This window comes from Megalobrama amblycephala, linkage group LG4 (genome assembly GCF_018812025.1).
Source record: "Megalobrama amblycephala isolate DHTTF-2021 linkage group LG4, ASM1881202v1, whole genome shotgun sequence".
Classification (NCBI taxonomy): Eukaryota; Metazoa; Chordata; class Actinopteri; order Cypriniformes; family Xenocyprididae; genus Megalobrama; species Megalobrama amblycephala.
Window position 1 is genome coordinate 1362331 of NC_063047.1, and position 21260 is coordinate 1383590.

General features: G+C 33.4%; 1 protein-coding gene across 2 annotated transcripts in view; it reads right to left on the reverse strand.

Annotated features, from left to right (window-relative positions):
* fubp3 (far upstream element (FUSE) binding protein 3) overlaps positions 1 to 21260 on the reverse strand; it is a 35095-nt gene that overhangs the window by 6236 nt on the left and 7599 nt on the right. For both annotated transcript variants that reach the window (XM_048186724.1, XM_048186723.1), the window contains exons 2-12: positions 15505 to 15613; positions 12344 to 12380; positions 12203 to 12252; positions 11836 to 11907; positions 10348 to 10405; positions 9983 to 10145; positions 9081 to 9179; positions 8333 to 8434; positions 8147 to 8249; positions 6253 to 6353; positions 5880 to 6021 (exon numbers count right to left, since the gene is read on the reverse strand). In XM_048186724.1, the coding sequence (XP_048042681.1) occupies positions 5880 to 6021; positions 6253 to 6353; positions 8147 to 8249; positions 8333 to 8434; positions 9081 to 9179; positions 9983 to 10145; positions 10348 to 10405; positions 11836 to 11907; positions 12203 to 12252; positions 12344 to 12380; positions 15505 to 15613 (1036 nt within the window). The remainder of the gene's footprint in view (positions 1 to 5879; positions 6022 to 6252; positions 6354 to 8146; positions 8250 to 8332; positions 8435 to 9080; positions 9180 to 9982; positions 10146 to 10347; positions 10406 to 11835; positions 11908 to 12202; positions 12253 to 12343; positions 12381 to 15504; positions 15614 to 21260) is intronic.

Sequence of the window (21260 nt, forward strand, 5' to 3'; positions counted from 1 at the left end):
ATAGTAAATCGTGCGAACGTTTTAGCAAATAGAGGAAACGTAATAGTAAATCATGCGAACGTTTCAGCAAATCGAGGAAACGGAATAGTAAATCATGCGAACGTTTTAGCAAATAGAGGAAACGTAATAGTAAATCATGCGAACGTTTTAGCAAATCGAGGGACCGAAATTGTAAATCGTGCGAACGTTTTAGCAAATAGAGGAAACGTAATAGTAAATCATGCGAACGTTTTAGCAAATCGAGGGACCGAAATAGTAAATCGTGCGAACGTTTTAGCAAATCGAGGAAACGAAATAGTAAATTATGTGAACGTTTTAGCAAATCGAGGAAACGAAATAGTAAATTATGTGAACGTTTTAGCAAATCAAGGAAACGTAATAGTAAATCGTACAAACGTTTTAGTAAATCGTGCAAACGTTTTAGCAAATAGAGGAAACGTAATAGTAAATCGTGCGAACGTTTTAGCAAATCGAGGAAAATAAAATAGTAAACTCGTGCAAACGTTTTAGCAAATAGAGGAAACGGAATAGTAAATCATGCGAACGTTTTAGCAAATCGACGGACCGAAATAGTAAATCGTGCGAACGTTTTAGCAAATCGAGGAAACGGAATAGTTAATCGTACGAACGTTTTAGCAAATAGAGGAAACGTAATAGTAAATCGTGCGAACGTTTTAGCAAATCGAGGGAATGAAATAGTAAATCGTGCGAACGTTTTAGCAAATCGAGGAAACGTAATAGTAAATCGTGCGAACGTTTTAGCAAATCGAGGAAACGTAATAGTAAATTGTGCGAACGTTTTAGCAAATAGAGGAAACGTAATAGTAAATCGTGCGAACGTTTTAGCAAATAGAGGAAACGTAATAGTAAATCGTGCGAATGTTTTAGCAAATAGAGGAAAAGTAATAGTAAATCGTGCGAACGTTTTAGCAAATCGAGGGAATGAAATAGTAAATCGTGCGAACGTTTTAGCAAATAGAGGAAACGTAATAGTAAATCGTGCGAATGTTTTAGCAAATAGAGGAAACGTAATAGTAAATCGTGCGAACGTTTTAGCAAATCGAGGGAATGAAATAGTAAATCGTGCTAACGTTTTAGCAAATCGAGGAAACGTAATAGTAAATCGTACGAACGTTTTAGCAAATCGAGGAAACAAAATAGTAAATCATGCGAACGTTTTAGCAAATCGAGGGAATGAAATAGTAAATCTTGCGAACGTTTTAGCAAATCGAGGAAACAAAATAGTAAATCGTGCGAACGTTTTAGCAAATCGAGGAAACGTAATAGTAAATTGTGCGAACGTTTTAGCAAATAGAGGAAACGTAATAGTAAATCGTGCGAACGTTTTAGCAAATAGAGGAAACGTAATAGTAAATCGTGCGAATGTTTTAGCAAATAGAGGAAACGTAATAGTAAATCGTGCGAACGTTTTAGCAAATAGAGGAAACGTAATAGTAAATCGTGCGAATGTTTTAGCAAATAGAGGAAACGTAATAGTAAATCGTGCGAACGTTTTAGCAAATCGAGGGAATGAAATAGTAAATCGTGCTAACGTTTTAGCAAATAGAGGAAACGTAATAGTAAATCGTACGAACGTTTTAGCAAATCGAGGAAACAAAATAGTAAATCATGCGAACGTTTTAGCAAATCGAGGAAACGTAATAGTAAATCGTACGAACGTTTTAGCAAATCGAGGAAACAAAATAGTAAATCATGCGAACGTTTTAGCAAATCGAGGAAACGTAATAGTAAATCGTACGAACGTTTTAGCAAATCGAGGAAACAAAATAGTAAATCTTGTGCACGTTTTAGCAAATCGAGGAAAATAAAAAAATTAATTAAACCTAAACAGCAATATAAAAAAAAAGACTAATAAAATGACAAAAGTACATAAGCAAAATTACTAAAAATGAAACTTAACACTGGTCTGTGTGAATTGGATGCAGATATTTCAATTGATTTTTTTCATGTAAATTTATTAAATTATTTATTACTAATTTTGTAAATATTGTAAAATAAATATAAAATTAATTTTAACTATTGTTAAGCATGTTTTTACTATATCATGCACATCGGCATCGGCCATTTCAGTTGAGCAACGTAAAGCATCTTTAAATCATCTGCTCGAGGGAGAAACGAGGGGTCTCGGGATTGTGTCCGAACACAGGAAAGCCTGGTAAAGGGAAACACAGGTGATGTCTGAACATTTGTTCACTTGTGGGAGACGCATCTAGGCGGCGTGACCCCGGCTGACCCGGGCTGAAACTGCTCATCAAAACCGCTCCTCCTCTCTTTGCCTCTGCGCCAGGGCAGATTGACTGAGACGGGCCATTAAGCTATTGTCAAACAAATTTAACTTCTGCATTAATGAAGCCATTATGAGCTCCGCAGTCAGACAGAGGGACGGATAAAGACCCGAGCGTCGAGTTCATGGACTGAGGAGCTCTAATTCAAGCGTATAGAGGACTGGTTAAAGGCTGCTGGTTAAAACTACTGGTGGTCTTCGACACGCACTGAAAAGTGAGTCTAACAAAGCTGATCGACAATGAGATCTGCGTTTCTCACTGAGGTCAGAGTTAACAGCCCTGTTGGGTATGAGAACCGCAACTGGCAGCAAATGATTTCCTCTCATTTTCATTATTTTGAGGTTTGTTGATAAAATGCATCTAAAGAAATGAGAAAGCACTTCATCTGGAGGTGATTTGATGACAAATGCAGACAGATAAATTACATATACTAATTAAAATTACCTGCATATATAACCAAACCCAAATTCATTGCATTAATAACACAGTGATTCTGACAATCTCTTTAACGTAAATAAAATGAATTAAAAATATTACTACATGCAATAAATATTATCCACAATCCAACATTTCCCGTGCAACGGTGTTATTTTAGTATTATTACGATACTATTACAGTTTGTTGATATTTTCAATTTAGACCACTTTTATATTTTGTTTTAATTTTCAAGTTTTAGTATTTTTTGTGCATTTTTTTGTCATTTTTATAAGTGTCTTTTTAAAAAAAAAAAAAATGTCTATATAATTTATTAAGTTTTAGTTGATTTAGTTTTAGTTATTTTAGTTCTTCAACTTGAAATAAACAAAAATGATAATAGCTGCTTAATCAAAACCGCTGAAATAAAACTTTTTTATATTTTATTTTGGTTAATGAAAATGTTAAGTTTTAGTTAATGATAATTAAATAATAAAAAGTGTGAATGTCAAAACATTAACCGTTTCATTCAATAAAAAGAACGTCACTCATCGGATGAACGGCACAGTTTTAAGACCACCCAGTAGATGTTTTACTCCATTGTAGTCAAATAAAGAGCTTAAGGGTCCCTACAGAGTGAGCACTTATACGGGCCATTGCATAGAAAGTGACGATTCTGAAAAACGTGCATCTGACAGGATGAGTTTTGTTTGAGTGAAGTAATCTAGATTTCCACCAACTCAAAAATATATTCCCCTTGATGTCCGTTAATTATTCAGTACTTTCATTGCAATGCAATTACAAAACAACTTTACAACACAATGTTGTTTCCTATAAATTAACATCCTGCTGTAGCTTCTGTACTTTTACGGCCCCTTTTCCCACCCAGAATGATAACTATAACCAGATGATAACATTCCATTTATTCTCAGTTTTGTTTTCTGTCTCTTTAAATGTTGCTTTTTACAGTTGAGTGGATTCTAATTGGCTGTCAATATTTTTATCGTTCATCAGCTGAAACGATTTTGTTCCTCTGTGCCGCTATCATTATAGTTGTGGTGCGGACTTCTGTATTATAATAGAATTAGTATTAGTTATTTGATATTAGTATTATTTACTCTTGAAACTTGGCATTGTGGTACCCCGAACATTGCTGCGTTTGATACGATCAACTGTTTGCGACATTTAAAGCTGTTAACAGAACAAAACTGGCCAATATTTAAATTTATTAATGTAACAAAACCGACCGATATTTAAATCTCTTAATAGAATAAAACCGGCCAATATTTATATTTGTTAATAGAACAAAACTACCAACATTTAAATCTCTTACAAGAACAAAACAGACCGAAATTTAAATATATTAATAGAACAAAACCAGCTGATACAAAACCGATATTTAAATCTCTTACCAGAACAAAACAGACCAATATTTAACTGATATTTAAATATATTAATAGAACAAAACAGATTGATAATTAAATCTCTTAAAAAAACAAAACAACCGATATTTAAATATATTAATAGAACAAAACCAACCGATATTTAAATATATTAATAGAACAAAACCGGCTGATATCTGAATTTATTAACAGAACAAAACTGAATGACATTTAAATGACATTCCAGACAAGAACAAAACAGACCGAAATTTAAATTTATTAATAAAACAAAACCGACTGATACAAATCCGATATTTAAAACTCTTGCTAGAACAAAACTGACAAATAATTAAATATATTAATAGAACAAAACCAACCGATATTTAAATCTCTTGCTAGAACAAAATCGGCTGATATTTGAATTTATTAATAGAACAAAACAGATCGCTATTTAAATCTCTTAATAGAACAAAACCAACTGATATTTAACCGATATTTAAATATATTAATAGAACAAAACTAACCGATATTTAAATCTCTTACCAGAACAAAACCAACCGATATTTAACCGATATTTAAATATATTAATAGAACAAAACCAACCGATATTTAACCGATATTTAAATATATTAATAGAACAAAACTAACCGATATTTAAATCTCTTACCAGAACAAAACCAACCAATATTTAAATATATTAATAGAACAAAACCAACCGATATTTAACCGATATTTAAATATATTAATAGAACAAAACCAACCGATATTTAACCGATATTTAAATATATTAATAGAACAAAACCAACCGATATTTAACCGATATTTAAATATATTAATAGAACAAAACTAACCGATATTTAAATCTCTTACCAGAACAAAACCAACCAATATTTAAATATATTAATAGAACAAAACCAACCGATATTTAACCGATATTTAAATATATTAATAGAACAAAACCAACCGATATTTAACCGATATTTAAATATATTAATAGAACAAAACCAACCGATATTTAACCGATATTTAAATATATTAATAGAACAAAACTAACCGATATTTAAATCTCTTACCAGAACAAAACCAACCAATATTTAAATATATTAATAGAACAAAACCAACCGATATTTAACCGATATTTAAATATATTAATAGAACAAAACCAACCGATATTTAACCGATATTTAAATATATTAATAGAACAAAACTAACCGATATTTAAATCTCTTACCAGAACAAAACCAACCGATATTTAACCGATATTTAAATATATTAATAGAACAAAACTAACCGATATTTAAATCTCTTACCAGAACAAAACCAACCAATATTTAAATATATTAATAGAACAAAACTAACCGATATTAAAATCTCTTGCTAGAACAAAATTGGCTGATATCTGAATTTATTAATAGAACAAAACTGAATGACATTTAAATCTCTTAATAGAACAAAACCGACTGATATTTAAATATCTTATGCTAGATCTAATGATCTGTACGTGAGAAAATTATTGTCATTTTTACCCTTCCAGTCAAATATTGTGCTGCAAACATCAATAACAGCTTTAACTTGTCAATGCTGGCAAATGACCATGGTATAAGCTGGATAATCCATGGCTATGCCTAGCTGTGCATTAAACGATTTGAATGCACTGGTACTTTGCCTCTACGTTGTGCATTAAAATCGTTTAATGCACAGCTAACCATGACACAAAACCTAAAATGACAAAATTACATATCATATTGCTGTATATCAGCACGTGTCTAGTTCTAACCTTTGCCGATCACAAGGCCACACTTATCAGCTGGTATTGTGTAGGTGACTTCCTGCAAGCCTCCAGGAGTTCCCATGTTCCAATCACCACGTCCTCTGCCACGACCTCTGGGTCCGACCGGACCTCCAAAACCATCACGCTCCTGAACACCAAACAGAGAGATAAAATACAAGCCACACAAAACATCCAGAATTGGTCATGTGGACAAACTAAAAGCTAAAAATAACCCTATACTGACTTAACCAGAATCTAAACCTGTCAAATGAGTTGAGCTGTTTGCATTGATTCGGTCATTTTCCTGTTTATCACTGCACTGAAACAGTCTGGATTGTATAAAGCACTATAGAAATAAAGCGGACTGATCCAGATGTACCTGTGCTGTATGGACCAGATCATTGATGAGGTGAACGGCATGTTGACATCTGTCGGGCTGACCCATCACCTGAGCGATCCGGTCGGGACTGATCCCATCATCTGAAACAGTCACACACATACAGGTTTATGAACAGATCCAAGGATTAGACAAACAAAAGTTTAGTTTAGACAAGTTTAAGGATAATTCATACTGAAAAATGTATTAAACTACAGTACACTAACAACCATTTCATGAACTATTTCAATTGAATTCTCCTTCCTTAAATTCACATTTGAATCACAATTCTTCATTCCATTTGCTACCTCCATTCAAATTCAGTAAGTGAATGAATTAATCAGGCATTCTCAGTTGAACTGCTCAGCTGCATATGAATATTCATGGCATTGTAAACAGGCAGTGTAAACACATGTGAGAGAACAGTATATTAATCCCTGTAAACTTCTTAACGCTTCAATGATCCCTGCTGGGCCTCCACGGGTCTTAAGAGATTTGTGTGATCAAGTGTGTCCCAACATGCCCTAACCTGAGTTCACTAACATCCCATCCCGAAACAGATACAGGTACAGATAAACCACACACAGGAGGACAGACGGAAGCAGCTATACATCAGCGAAGCCTTTACACCTCGGGTGTGCATTGTTTTCTAATAATTCAACTGACCTTTTTTAACCAGGGGAACATGATTTTTACTAGGGGACCCCCCCTGAAATGAAATTTGGCTAGTTCTGGGCTAGTTCTGAGTAGTAATTGGGTGGGTTTTGTTGTGAAAACCTGGCAACCCTGACTGCAAGGACCTTTGAGATAACTGAAATCATTTGGCGAAGTGATACGGAACTGTAATGTGGTGAAAATCTGCCTGGAACTACTTTATCTGTGCATTTCACTGAAAATAATTGCACATCTTAGAATGTTCATCAACCAATCAGATTCAAGCATTCAACAGCCCTGTAGTATAAATATAAATATTAGTTGAATAACCTAAGCGAAAATTAGAAATGAAAAACTGAAATGTTTAAATTGAAGCACTAAAATAGCAATTTTCATATAAATAGCAATCACAAAATGACAAAAGCACATAAAATTACTAAAAATTAAACTAAATATAAAAATAAAAGCTAATTCAAAATATTAATAAAGCTAAAATAACACTGCTGTACATGTGTATCAAAGACAATTCACATCGTACAAGCTAAAATGAAAGTAATGCTAAGTATTACGAATGCCGATATATCGGTCACCATATCGGCCGATACATGTTCATTTTTAATGTTATCGTTATTATTAAAACTAATAAATATATTAAAGCATATATTAAATAATGGCTTATTTCTAGAGATGCACCGATATATCGGTCAATAATCGGTATCGGCTGATCGGCCGATATATCCTGTCAATCAAGTCTTTAAGCAATTGAAATACGAAATATGATTTTAATCAGACCATATTAAGTCTTGATGTTGTTTTTGTGCTCTACTAGATTGAATGTTGATTATTTTCCTCATATTCTCCATTGTTGCAGCTCCTCTTTTCCCAGTCTGTCAGTATCACTCTGTTTAGTTCCTGTCTCTATGAAGCCCCTCCTTCTGGAAAGCACAATGTGCTCTGATTGGTCGGCTGGAACAGTGTGCTGTGATTGGTGCTTGGGAAATGTCCCGCCCTTTACCATAACCACCAGTTTCAACACACTACTAACTAACTCAACCAGGCCACACCCCTTTATTCTGTGTATTAATTATTTAAACGAGGAATATTGTGACGTTCGTTCACGGAAGAAAACTCAAGCCTCCAATGGAGGCGTTTCAGGGAGTTCAGAAACACTCAGCAATTTTTTCATGCTCAAACAGCAACAGAAAGTTAAAGCATATTAGGTCTTTTTTTAAATAACACTGACCTGGCTTAAACTGGATCCTGACGCCCGCATCGTTCTGAATCTTCTTGATCATCTCTCCGTTTCTGCCAATGACGATACCAACTGCAAACCTGGGCACTGCAACCTGCGTGTGCAAACAAATTATGAATTATTTATTGGCTTAAAATGCTCAAAATGACTTCAATCTCGGGAGCCGAACATGCTTACATCGATACTGCTGCCCAGTCTGGAGCCGAAGTCACTGCGGCCGCTCCTGAAATCTCCCTGATCCTTTTCCCTGATGATCTCAACAACCAGCTCTCGCGCTTGCTGTAGCAAACACACACAGGGTCAGAGGTCATTCAACCTGACTGTGGAACTGAGACTGTAAAGACCCCGATATACTCATGCTGAAGCTCCTTTTTGTTCTTCGTTTGAAAGTTTGAAACACATTTGCAGCGAGAAATCCTGATGGTTAGATGAACGTGCTGCACGCTTTCCTCTCAATAACAAAATAAACAACAAAAATGCCAGTAAAAATGTATATTGAAACAAGTGTCCAAAAAATTTAAATATGAGCAGAAAATATCAGAGCACAAAAAAACAAACAAAAAAAAAAACGTATTTTTTAGATCAGTGACCACATTGTTTGGTATTCTGATAAATTCGCATTCGTTTTTCAATTCATATTTTACATGCGTTTTTAAAGTTAATTATTTTTTGATTAGTGACTGCAATACTTTTGAGTGGAAAATTAACCCCATACGTCTGACCTTGATGGCCTGAACAGAAGAAATGAACCAGAGAAGAAGGCGGAGCCTCAGAGCCACACCCACCTATTACATCATCACCACTGACCAATGAGGTGTTAGAAGCTTTGTTTTGGCCTGATTTTGTTTGAAATGAAGTCACACCAGTTCATTCTTCGATTCTGCTTGAAGTATATCAGGGCCGTAATGTTATTAAAGACACAGACCTGAACTTTATAAGGGTCTCCAGTGATTCTCAAGGGTTTGTCTGATCCAGTGGGCATCGGGTCGTCCTGAATCATGATCATCTTCACTCCTGTCCTCTCCTGTGGGTGCACAAATTAAAATTTGAAATATACAATATATGAATACACATATTGGGAAAAATAAAAAGGATTTAAAAAATAAAACATTTCATAGAATCTAAATTAAACAGATTATTTCATTTCATTTTTGATTAACAACATTTAATTTAACCATTAAATCAGAGTAGAGAAAAATTAAATTAATGTAAAAAGATTTTGAAAATTTAGGGAAAAAAAAAAAAAAAAAAATTCATATGGTCCTACTAATAGTTTTAACAACAACAGAGGAAGGAATGAAAAGGAAACTTAAATTGAATAAATAAATAAATACAGTATATGTACTTATTTCAATAAATAAATAAAATAATCTATTTTAATAAATTTAAATATTTTGCTTTTCACGTGCAAAAAATGTATTTTGACGTAATATAACTATAAAAAAATACAAAAAATAAAAAGCACACAGAATATTAATTTAATGCATATTTATTTTTTAATATAAAATTAAGCAATTTTTCTCCTCTACTTCCCCAAAATGGTGTATTTAGCAAGAGCTACACAACCGAAAATAATGGTAAATATTTCAGTAATTGATGCATCACCCTTTTCAGCCATTTTGATTTAATATCATCATCATCATAAACAAATGAATATAAAAACAAGAGGACAGTGATATAGAATTATGGGTAACATCACAACCTGAAATGTTAAAAAAGCTTTTAAAATCCTGCCATTGTAGTGGACATCACGGATCAGAGGGTTAAAAAGTCGAGGGTCACCTGACATTGAAGTACAAAAACAGAAACACACGAATAACCACCAACCTGAAGCTGTTTGATGGTGTCGCCTCCCTTCCCAATGACCAGGCCAACTTTACTGGCAGGGATCAGGATCTCCTGGACAGCGCTGTTCCCGTCCATCTGAGTGTGGAAGCCCGGCCCGTTCCGACACCGGTCCACAATCTGCCCCAACAACCTCTTCGCTTGCCTGACGGACGGAAATGAAGAGGGAGATCATAAACAACGGAAGACAAAATCTGCTGCTTTTGTATTAAAGGGTTAAACTTAGGGCTGGGGTGAAAATATTGATTTCTCGATTTTAGCAACTGCGTACAAATCAGCTTTGAATTGAATCGAACTTGTGAATCGGAATCGAGCGGTGTAATGTGTGTTCAAGGGTGAATTCTTACTCGATACTTTCTGGGGTCCCGGTCAGGGTGCAAGGCCTATCCATCATACCTCCACTGTCTGTGGGGGACACGACAAATAATTACAAGAAACTGAAAACAAATTATAAACAAAGCACAACACAAACTGTGGGCGAACTGGCCTGAGTCACAAATGGTTTCGCTCAGATCGGCAGTTTCTTGTGGCCGTCAGATGTTTATTTTCCATTACAACTTCTGACATGTCTAAAGTGACGTCAAGCCTTGAAAACCTTCAATGTGATGCTAAATACTGCAGGACCTGAATATGCATGAACGCTTTAAAGCTTTAGAGATCATCGTTATTCTTGTCAACTAAAACTAAAAAAAAACTTCTGTTAATTGTAATAAAGCTGAAATAAAGTAAAATGTAAATATTAGTTAAAAAATTTAACTAAATGAAAATTAGAAATGTTGCCTCAGCAATAAACTGAAATAAGATTAAGCTGAAGCACTAAAATAATTAATTGGAAATTAATAAAAAGTAAAACTCAAATAAAAATAAATTAAACCCAAGTAGTAAATTATTTTTATATATACACATGTATGTATACAACGAATAAAATGACAAAAGCACAAAATGAAATGACTAAAAGTGAAACTAAAATTAACATGAAAACCAAAAATATAAAAATAAAATATAAATATTAGTTGAAAAAATTTAACTAAATGAAAATTAGAAATGTTGCATTGGCAATAAACTGAAATGAGTTTAATTTGAAGCACTAAAATTATTAAATGGAAATAAACTTTAACTGAAATAAAAATAAATTAAAAATAAATAGAAAGATTTAAAACATTAAAAATGACAAAAGCGTGTGACAAAATGACAAAAAAAAAAAAAAAATTACTTCAATTAACATGGAAATGAAAAATATAAAAATAAAGCCAATCAAAATATTATTAAAACTATGAAAAAAAAAACTAAACTAAATGAACACTTCTCTGGATTTTTTAAATTTTGCAACAATTTAACAAATATTTAGTAATGTGTGTAAATAATTTCTCAAATGTGTCCTAATGAATAAATATAACCTTATTTTATATTTAAATAACAACAAATAATTGTGTTTTTATGAACTAACATTGACAAATATTATAAAATGTTGTAAAAAAAAAAAAAAAAAAATTGCATGTTAGTTAATACATTAAGTACTGTTATCAAATGAGACCTTATTGTAAAATGTTACCCCAATATTTCTATAATCAATTTTATAATATCAATATGACATGTTAGTGTTTTAACATCAGTCAAAAAAACTATTAAACATCTCTTCTGTCAGTTATCAGATCCTTATTATCATATATAATCTTTATTAAGTTCTTCTTTAAAATCTGTCATGTTGTAAACTCGTCTAACTCTCCTGTTTCTCTGGAGGATGATGATAAAGTGAATCATCATAAGACAAACTTGAAGCTCATGGAAGACACAAAACATTGAATATGAAGAACAGGAATCAGATTAAAACCCACCAGCAGCAATCTGGATCTTACAGTTGGATTCCAGCTGAATTCTTGTGATCTGTTCGCCACCCCGTCCGATTACTGACACACAGTGAAAATAAAGTCACTAACATTCACATACTATTTCTTGCAGAAGGTGACTGACATTTTTCAAAGGTCAAAGCAAATATCTAGAGAACATCTACAAATGACATGCTGAAATTATTTTAAAATCGGTCACAAATAGAACATTTTTAGATCATTCATCCCCAAAAAATTAAATAAAATGGCAAATTTCATTAGAGGATATTTGCTTTTAAATAATAAGACCCATTTGATGATAAAGTCCAAATATTTAACATTATCTATACATTTCATTCAGATCTTCAGTACTTACTGAATCCAACCATCTTATCAGGCACTTTATAGTCTTCTGTTATTATAGCCCTAAACAAACAAACAAACATCATGAGCACATTGTAAATATCAAGCAGAACTACAGCACAATATAAGAGTTTTAATCAGTAAAGGCGCTCACCTTGTACCATGTACCATTGCACCGAGCTGGTTAGCCACTTGGATGAAGCAAAGAGGAAAAAGTACATTAGTATTTATTACTGATAAAAATCATCTCAGTCAAAAGTGACTCCAAACACTAGAACATTTTAGAAAGTAATGCATCAACAACATACATTTGTTTTTGTGTGTGTGTCCCTTTAAATGCAGTTTTAAAACGGCTTTCATGATATCAGAAACTCACATTGTCACTAGTAGCAGTTCAAATGTTGATATCAAGAACAGATATTTGCGCTAGTAACAAAGTAATTAATATCAAAAATTAGATTTTTACTAGTAAGAATTGCATTTCTGATATGTGAAATTTGAATTTCAACTAGTAATCAATTATCAACAACTGAATTTGAATGGTGACATTTAACTAGTGAAAATACAATTACAGATAAAGAGTTTTTAGTAGTTGAAAATTCATTCTTGACATCAAAAATTGCCATTATTTCTAATAGAAATCTAATTCCTGATCAAGAATTAAAATTTTAACTAGTGAAAATTTAATTGTTGATATCAAGAATTCATATCCTGCGAATGAATTAAAGTTAAAATGGCTTGCCATAGCTGTGATGTGATTGGAACGTTTCACATGCGGACCATCGGAGTTTATCCGCATGTAACTTTAACCACCATGAAGTTTTTTTATGCACATTTTTAGAATTTATGCACATCTTGGTATTTCCATCCAGCGTTTTTTGTGATATCCCAAAATTTGCATTTTTTTTTACTAGTTGAAATTTAATTCTTGACATCAAAAACTGCCATTGTTACCAGTTGAAATCTAATTCCTGATATTAAGAATTATCATTTTAACTAGAGAAAACTGATTTGTTGATAAAGAATTCAAATGCAAATGAATAAAAGTCACAATGGCTTGCCATAGCTGTAATGCAATTGGTTCTCAGTAAATGTGTTTCCATCATAATTTATGCACACAACTTCTTATCGGATAAAAACTTTAACCACCTCAAAGTTTTTTAAGTGCATTTTCATCTTGGCATTTCCATCCAGCGTTTTTTTTGTGATATCCCAAAATGTGCATATGTTTTTTACTGGTTGAAATTGAATTCTTGATACGTGTTTCCATCATAATTTATGCACAACTTCTTATCGGATAAAAACTTTAACCACCTCAAAGTTTTTTAGAGCATTTTCAGAATTTATGCACATCTTGGCATTTCCGTCCAGCGTTTTTTTGTGACATCCCAAACTTTGCATTTTTTTTTTACTAGTTGAAATTTAATTCTTGACATCAAAAATTACCATTGTTACAAGTTGAAATCTAATTCCTGATATTAAGAATTATCATTTTAACTAGAGAAAACTGATTTGTTGATAAAGAATTCAAATGCAAATGAATAAAAGTCACAATGGCTTGCCATAGCTGTAATGCGATTGGTTCGCAGTAAATGTGTTTCCATCTGAGTTTATCCGCATGTCTTCTTATCGGATAAAAACTTTAACCACTATGAAGTTTTTTTTTATGCACATTTTTAGAATTTACGCACATCTTGCCATTTCCATTCAGCATTTTTTTTTTGTGACATCCCAAAATTTGCATATTTTTTTTACTAGTTAAAATTTAATTCTTGACATCAAAAATTACCATTGTTACCAGTGGAAATCTAATTCCTGATATTAATAATTATCATTTTAACTAGAGAAAACTGATTTGTTGATAAAAAATTCAAATGCAAATGAATAAAAGTCACAATGGCTTGCCATAGCTGTCATGCAAAATTATAATTTATGCACACAACTTGTTATCGGATAAAAACTTTAACCACCTCAAAGTTTTTTAAGTGCATTTTCATCTTGGCATTTCCATCCAGGTTTTTTTTTACTAGTTAAAATTTAATTCTTGACATCAAAAATTACCATTGTTACAAGTAGAAATCTAATTCCTGATATTAGGAATTAGCATGTTAACTAGTGAAAATTGAATTGTTAATATAAGAATTCATATGTGAATGAATAAAAGTTAAAATGGCTTGCCATAGCTGTAATGCGATTGGTCCACAGCGAATGTGTTTCCATCGGAGTTTATCCGCATGTCTTCGTATCAGATAAAAACCATTTTAAAGTTTTTTTTTATGCACTTTTTTTTTTATAATTTATGCAACTCTTGGAATTTCCATCCAGCGTTTTTTTATGCGATATCCCAAAATTTGCATACATTTTCACGGATCCATGGGATCGATTTGACAACGCTGTTGTCTGTACGTGAAACTTTTCAAAAAAGCAAGTTTCAGTTTTTAGTACACTGTTGTTGTGTAAACATGCCCCAAATTTTGAAAAAAAAGAATTGTCTTATCAGAATAAAAAAAAAACTGAATGCATAATATTCGCAGATTCATTGTTATATCTGAGATTGTTTTGTCATGTTTTCATGCATTGTGCTGATAAAGGTTTGTTCAATGCAAGGATTAACTGTTATAATGTATTTTAACTTCAATTATTTATAATCATAAAAGGCATAATTACTGCATTAAATATACATTTATAATGCATAACATAAAGGCTTTAAGTAAAGCGTTGCCCAAGTAAGAGTGAAGTAACAGCCAAGAACAGTTTGAACCAGGAAAAAATCATTGCACCAAGAACAAATAAAAAGTTTTGAACAAACATGTATTCAATCGCAGCAGCACTGACTCAACGACTGGTGTTTTTAAAGCCTCAAAAGACCAGTTCAGGCCTCCAGCGCTCACAACACAAATCTGCAGCGGCCCACAGAAACAGGTTTCACTTCCTGAAAGATTTCACACTCTTGCTGCGGGTTTATTTTGAAGTTTGCTACCTCTTTCGCAAGCAGTTCAAGAACAGAAGCACAGATCAATGCCTCGTGTGGAAAAAAAAAACGCAGCCAAAGGTCAAAGCTTCATAAAGTCCTGCATTGATTTCAGCTTCACTGTATGCTCAGTTATTTTACATTTGACCTATCTGGTGTATTACAGTCAGATGACATGATCTGGGTCAAACTGCATTCAGATTTTTTTCCACAAAAACACTCTATTGATTCCAAGTAACGCAAGTAACGTCATTATATAATCATTCAAACACGCCTTCAAGCAGAATTTAGAGCCTTAATTATCCATTTTATAAAAGGATTAATTAAATACGGGAAGGACTTACCTCCTTCATCCAGGGAGCGTTTCTGCCCTCCATAGCCATAGAGCGAGGCATCGACGACTGGAGACGAGTTGTTCAGGTGGGGCATCTGCTCTCCACCCATTTTAGCAATCTGTAAAACATCAACGATCGACTGAAACAAACACATGACTCGACAGGAGCAGGACTGTATCAGACTCTTTTGGAGTTATTGCATCAGTATTTTACATCATCCATTTACAAATCACTGTATTGCCAACTGGAGTATCGCAATGAAATATAAATTCAAAAATAAAATGCAAAACACCACACACACGCGCAATATTTATGCAATATATACACACACATATACAGTCAAACCAAAAATTATTCAGACAATTCTAATATTTTTGATATATTTTTACTAGTGGGTTCAGGACACTAAAGTTCATTTATGTAAGTGAGGATTGCAAAATAAAGTAAACTGTGACATATTATACCCAAAAATACAGTGGACTATCAGTAAAACTGATACAAATATGGAACCAAGAATTATTCAGACACTTTGACCTGACCATGTTTTGCTTAAGTGTTATCTGACATAATTAAGATTATTTTTTTCTGACACAGTTTAACTCTGACATCGTCATATTTTATTACCATTTTTTTTTAAATTATAGTGAATAAACTGAATTAATGAATGAAATGTTCAATGTGTCTGAATACATACATTTTGGTTTGACTGTACATACATACATACACATATATATATACACACATATACACACATATATATATATATATATATATATATATATATATATATATATATATATATATATATATATATATATATTTTTTTTTTTTTTTATTTATAGCATTACAATTTTTGTTGAAATATATTATTGATGCAAACAAACATGATGATTTAAACAGTAGCATGTAATTTTATTTTACATTATATGTGTATATATACACACATATAGACATTTTATCATCATGTTTGTATTGATATTGCATTACAATTTTTTTCTTTAAAATATATATGATTGATTCAAACAAACATGACCATTTAAACAAAAATAAGTCATTTTATCATTCTTGCTTCATAAATATTATTTTACGGTATTTATTTAAAAATCACTGCATTACCAAAAGGAGTAAAGCACTGAAATATAAATGCTATTAAAAAATAAATACATAAAAGTGAAAAAGCTTTATATAATATAATATTTATATATTGCATTATATATATTTTGCTGAAATATATATATTATTGATACAATACAAACATGACGATTTAAATGCATATTTTATCATTCTTGCTTCATATTATTTTACAGTATTTTATTTATTTTGCATTGCATACCTATTATTTTTCTTGCTTAAAAAAAATATATATATAATATATATATATATATATATATATATATATATATATATATATATATATATATATATATATATATATATAAAGCACATACAAAACATGCAATTTTATCATTCTTGCTTCTTAACAAATAAACTGTTGTATAACCAACAGGAATATACCAATACATTACAAATGCAATGCAATTTTTTTGCATTGCATTGCATGTATTTGTCAGGTTATGAATCAAAATTTACAGAGATGTTTGCGTGCTGCTTACATAAACTAGCACACTGCTTGTACTAGAGGTCACATACATTCATCCAACAAATTGCATTGCACGTCATGAACGCTTTACGATAGGTTATGACGCTTCGCTTTCAATTGTACAGCATTTCATTCACTGGAGTCTAGAAAAATAAGCATTTTAACACGTTTTTAAACAGTTTTTGGTTGAAATGCAATTTTTTCTAGATACTTTCAAACATGGATGGCTGAAAATGAGATAAATCTACACAAAGTCACATCTCCATCCTAGTGTCTTTCTGCACACAAGAGTTTCAGACAAGTTACACTGAACTGAAACAAAAAAATTAAGATATATATAAAAAAAGAGAAATTTAATTAGGGAGTTAATACTCGCCCAAACTCCACTGCTTTTGAATAGTGCATGCAAAAAAAGCAATGAAAACTCAAAGCAAGAGGCCATTTTGAGGAGAAAGACTTGAGTGGGGTAGAAAGAGAGAGACACAGGCCGGTCTCCACCTCTTCCCTCCAGCTAAACCCTCTTTCTGGGGAATGCTGGGAAGGAATGCCAGCTATGTGAGTGCCGGGATAAATGAGCGACCCAAGGGAAAGGCTCCAGCGAAAGGCAGGAGTAGGTAAACAGCAGTTGGAGGAATTCAGCCGAACAACTGGACACTTGTTGCCCACTCCACGGGGTCTTTCTGCCATTTATGGGGAAGCCGCTCAGACGATTGTTTACGCTCAAGGAGTGAACTCAATGTAGGTCAATGGAGCCCATTAATTACCCATGATGCAACAAGCACGCTGGCGTTCATTCACGCAAACACCTAACAACAGGGCAGATACGTCCATGTCAAAGTCAGAGAAACAATGCATGTGATTATGGGTGGAGAAACGAGACCGTTGACTTTTACATGCTCGGGGATTACGGCTAATCAACACGACCTGGTTTGATAGTTTCAATTTGTGACTAAATTAAATTTGATGAAAACATGACAGCCGTCATTGCATGAGTGGACCTGATTATGCAACATTTTCACAAGCACGTCATCACAAATCAAACACGAACACACACCCGTATCTATCATGCAAACTACAGATAAAGTGGATTGCGACGCGCTGATAAACCAGGTCTTGAACGTAAACCAGCAGAGACGGCGTGTTTTCCACACAGGCTGTAAAATGGGCCTGTGATTCTGGACGTGAGCCCAGGTCTATTTTTTTCCCCAGCAGAGTTGATAAAAGCTAAACGCACAGGGCGTCCGGTCCGCTCTGAACACGAGGGGCGGAAACACACCCGAGGAAAACTTACGACAGGCCACAGGTGTCCACTGTGTGTACAAGGCCGTGTGCGCCACGGACGGACGGAGACGCGTTACGAAATGGAGGACATGGAGCAAACACTGCTCTTACATGATCGACTATTTGATGGTTGAACGTGAAAGCAAAACAAAACATCACAAAGCTGCAGAACAATTATGAGAAAAAGAAAAATGTAAAACATTATATTATTATTAGACAGAAATGAGGCACAAGAGGTTGAAACAGGGTCAAACATTTTTGTTACTTGAAATAAAATATTTAAAAAAAATAAACATTTATATTTGAGCTAGTTGCCAACATTTTACATTTTCATTTAGTTTAACCTGATGAACTAGAAATGAATAAAAACTAGACAAAAAAAAAAAAAAAAACTGCTTAAAGCACAATGTGTGTGTCCCTTTAAATGCAAATGAGCTCCGCTTTCCAGAAGAGGGCGGAGCTTTAACAGCTCAACAACAACAAAGCTGGAGAATCTCACGCAGCCAAAATGAGGATTGTCAGTAACGGTGTTCAGTTCAAACCAAGGTTATAATCGTTAACGAAAACGAACGAAAAAACGAAAACTAGGTGGGAAAAAACATTGTCGTTAACTGAAATAAAATAAAAACGAGGCATTACAAAAAAACGATAACTAACTAAAACTGTAATGTGTGTTTGGCAAAACTAACTAAAATAAAATAAAATTATAGATTAAATGTCCTTAGTTTTCGTCTTTATCAATGTCTCAAATAACGTTTAGCGCGCGCGCACACACACACACACACACACACACACACACACAGAGCCCCTCCCGTCAGTGCACGCCGCGTCTCCATGATAACGAGTGTTCGACTTTGAAAGCAAGTTAGCTAAACGTTGGTATCTCGTGAACACCTTTACACAAACACACATTAAAAAGTGGTATAAAAATATTTTTAATTCTGAATATAACTTTGTCAGCGTGTTAATGTCGACGCGAGAAGCGATTGCTACTGCAGCAAGTTAACTAGACGCAATTTGATGTAAAATGCACTTGGGTTGTCGATGTCAAAACACTATATTTGATTCAAATATTAAATAATGTCATTTGTTTACTCTTACACTGAATATTTGCTGCTTCAATCCAGATGAGTTCTGCATAGTTCACCCAAAATGAAAATTACTGTTAGAAAAAAATCAAGTTTACAGAGTTTTAGTGTCACTGAAGGTAAACTGCGTTGCTCATGGTGGTTAACGTTACCTCCCTTAACGTGCTCTTGCTGAATGGCAAGGATTGCACTATGGACTATTGTACCTTTTGTATGTTTTAATTTTTTTTTTTAACTGTATTTTATTTTTTATAACGAACAAGCTGCGATGTCACATTTCCGCTGCTTTGTTGTGTGTGCGTGAGGCGCAGGCGCGATCAAACAGATGTCTTTGCAGGGGACTTGCCTCATCGTCATGGCAACGGTTCGTAGTCAGGTCAGATTACGTCAGAGTTGGTTGCCGTTTGTTGGATGCTCAGACTACCAAACTAACGCCGATTAAACATGTTCAGTCGGGTGAAAACCGACTCAGACCAACGCCAACAGGGGTATCACACCGATCCAATCAAACTCCAACAGACGAGTTTGTTGCGTTTGTCAGTGCGGTGTGAATTGGCCTTTACACTGAATGTTTGCTGCTTCAATCCAGACGAGACTTCGGTAAAGTTGGTTTTATATTCGCACATTCGGACATCCGTATTCAATAGCCTTGTTAATCACACTACATTGGACATTCAGTGGACATTCACAAGTAAATATGCCATTAAAACAATACTTGCCTATTTTGATCGACTGTGAAAAATGTTGTAAGTTGACAATCGTTGGTTGTCGATATCATGTCGCTGCTTAAAATTCGCAAACATTAATTTATTGCACATTTATTGGAAAGTCTGAATTTATCAGAAGTCCGAATGTGCGAATATAAAACCAACTTTACCTAAGTCCAGACGAGTAGGCTATTGTAAATGTAGTATAGGGTGTGAAAATTGTACAGCTGTGGTATTTGTATAGGGTGTGAATTCTGTATAGAAGATGTGTAGATTTATGCTAGATTTAAAAATGGGTTGAATAGGCTACATGCAGTTCATGTATGTCTTCTTTAGTCTGTTGGCTCTTTAGGTTTTTTACTGGCACACGTCACTTACACATTTTGCACTTACTGCGGAGTGTTGAGACTGTTTACATATTTGTGCCCATATGTACATTTCATGTACTGGTTTTATTTTTGAATTAATATTTTCTAAAATTGTATGATGTTTTTGTTGAGTTATTAAATACATAATACTTTTTCTGACCTTTTTGAATCTTGCCCCTGACAAATAACCCAAATTACAAAAAAAGACTAAAACTAACACTAAAACTAATAAAAACTAAACTAAAACTAAGCATTTTCAAAAAATAAAAACTAAACTAAACTAGAAAACCCACTTTAAAAACTAATTAAAACTAAACTGAATTTGAAAACAAAAAGTCAAAACGAAATAAAAATAAAAACTAATGAAAAATGCAAAACTATAATAACCTTGGTTCAAACCGGAGTCGACACTGATGGAGAGACTCGGGAAGAAGTTACAACTTTTAGACGTTTCTGAATGGATAGTGGATAAATTGATGTAGTTGCTGTGGAGTTGCAGCTTCGGCGTCAGGATGTTCGCTAACAGTATACAGAGTGCTGTTTTCCTGAATATCAGCACGATTGCAAATGTGATAGCCTATTGATTGTATGCAACAGTTCAATAAACAAGAAGTTAATATTAGGTGACTTTAATTTTTTGCCAAAGAAAATAGTTGCAAACAATTCCACAATGGAGCCATTGCACATCTTTCGTAATGAAGCCGCGTTTCTGAACGACTCT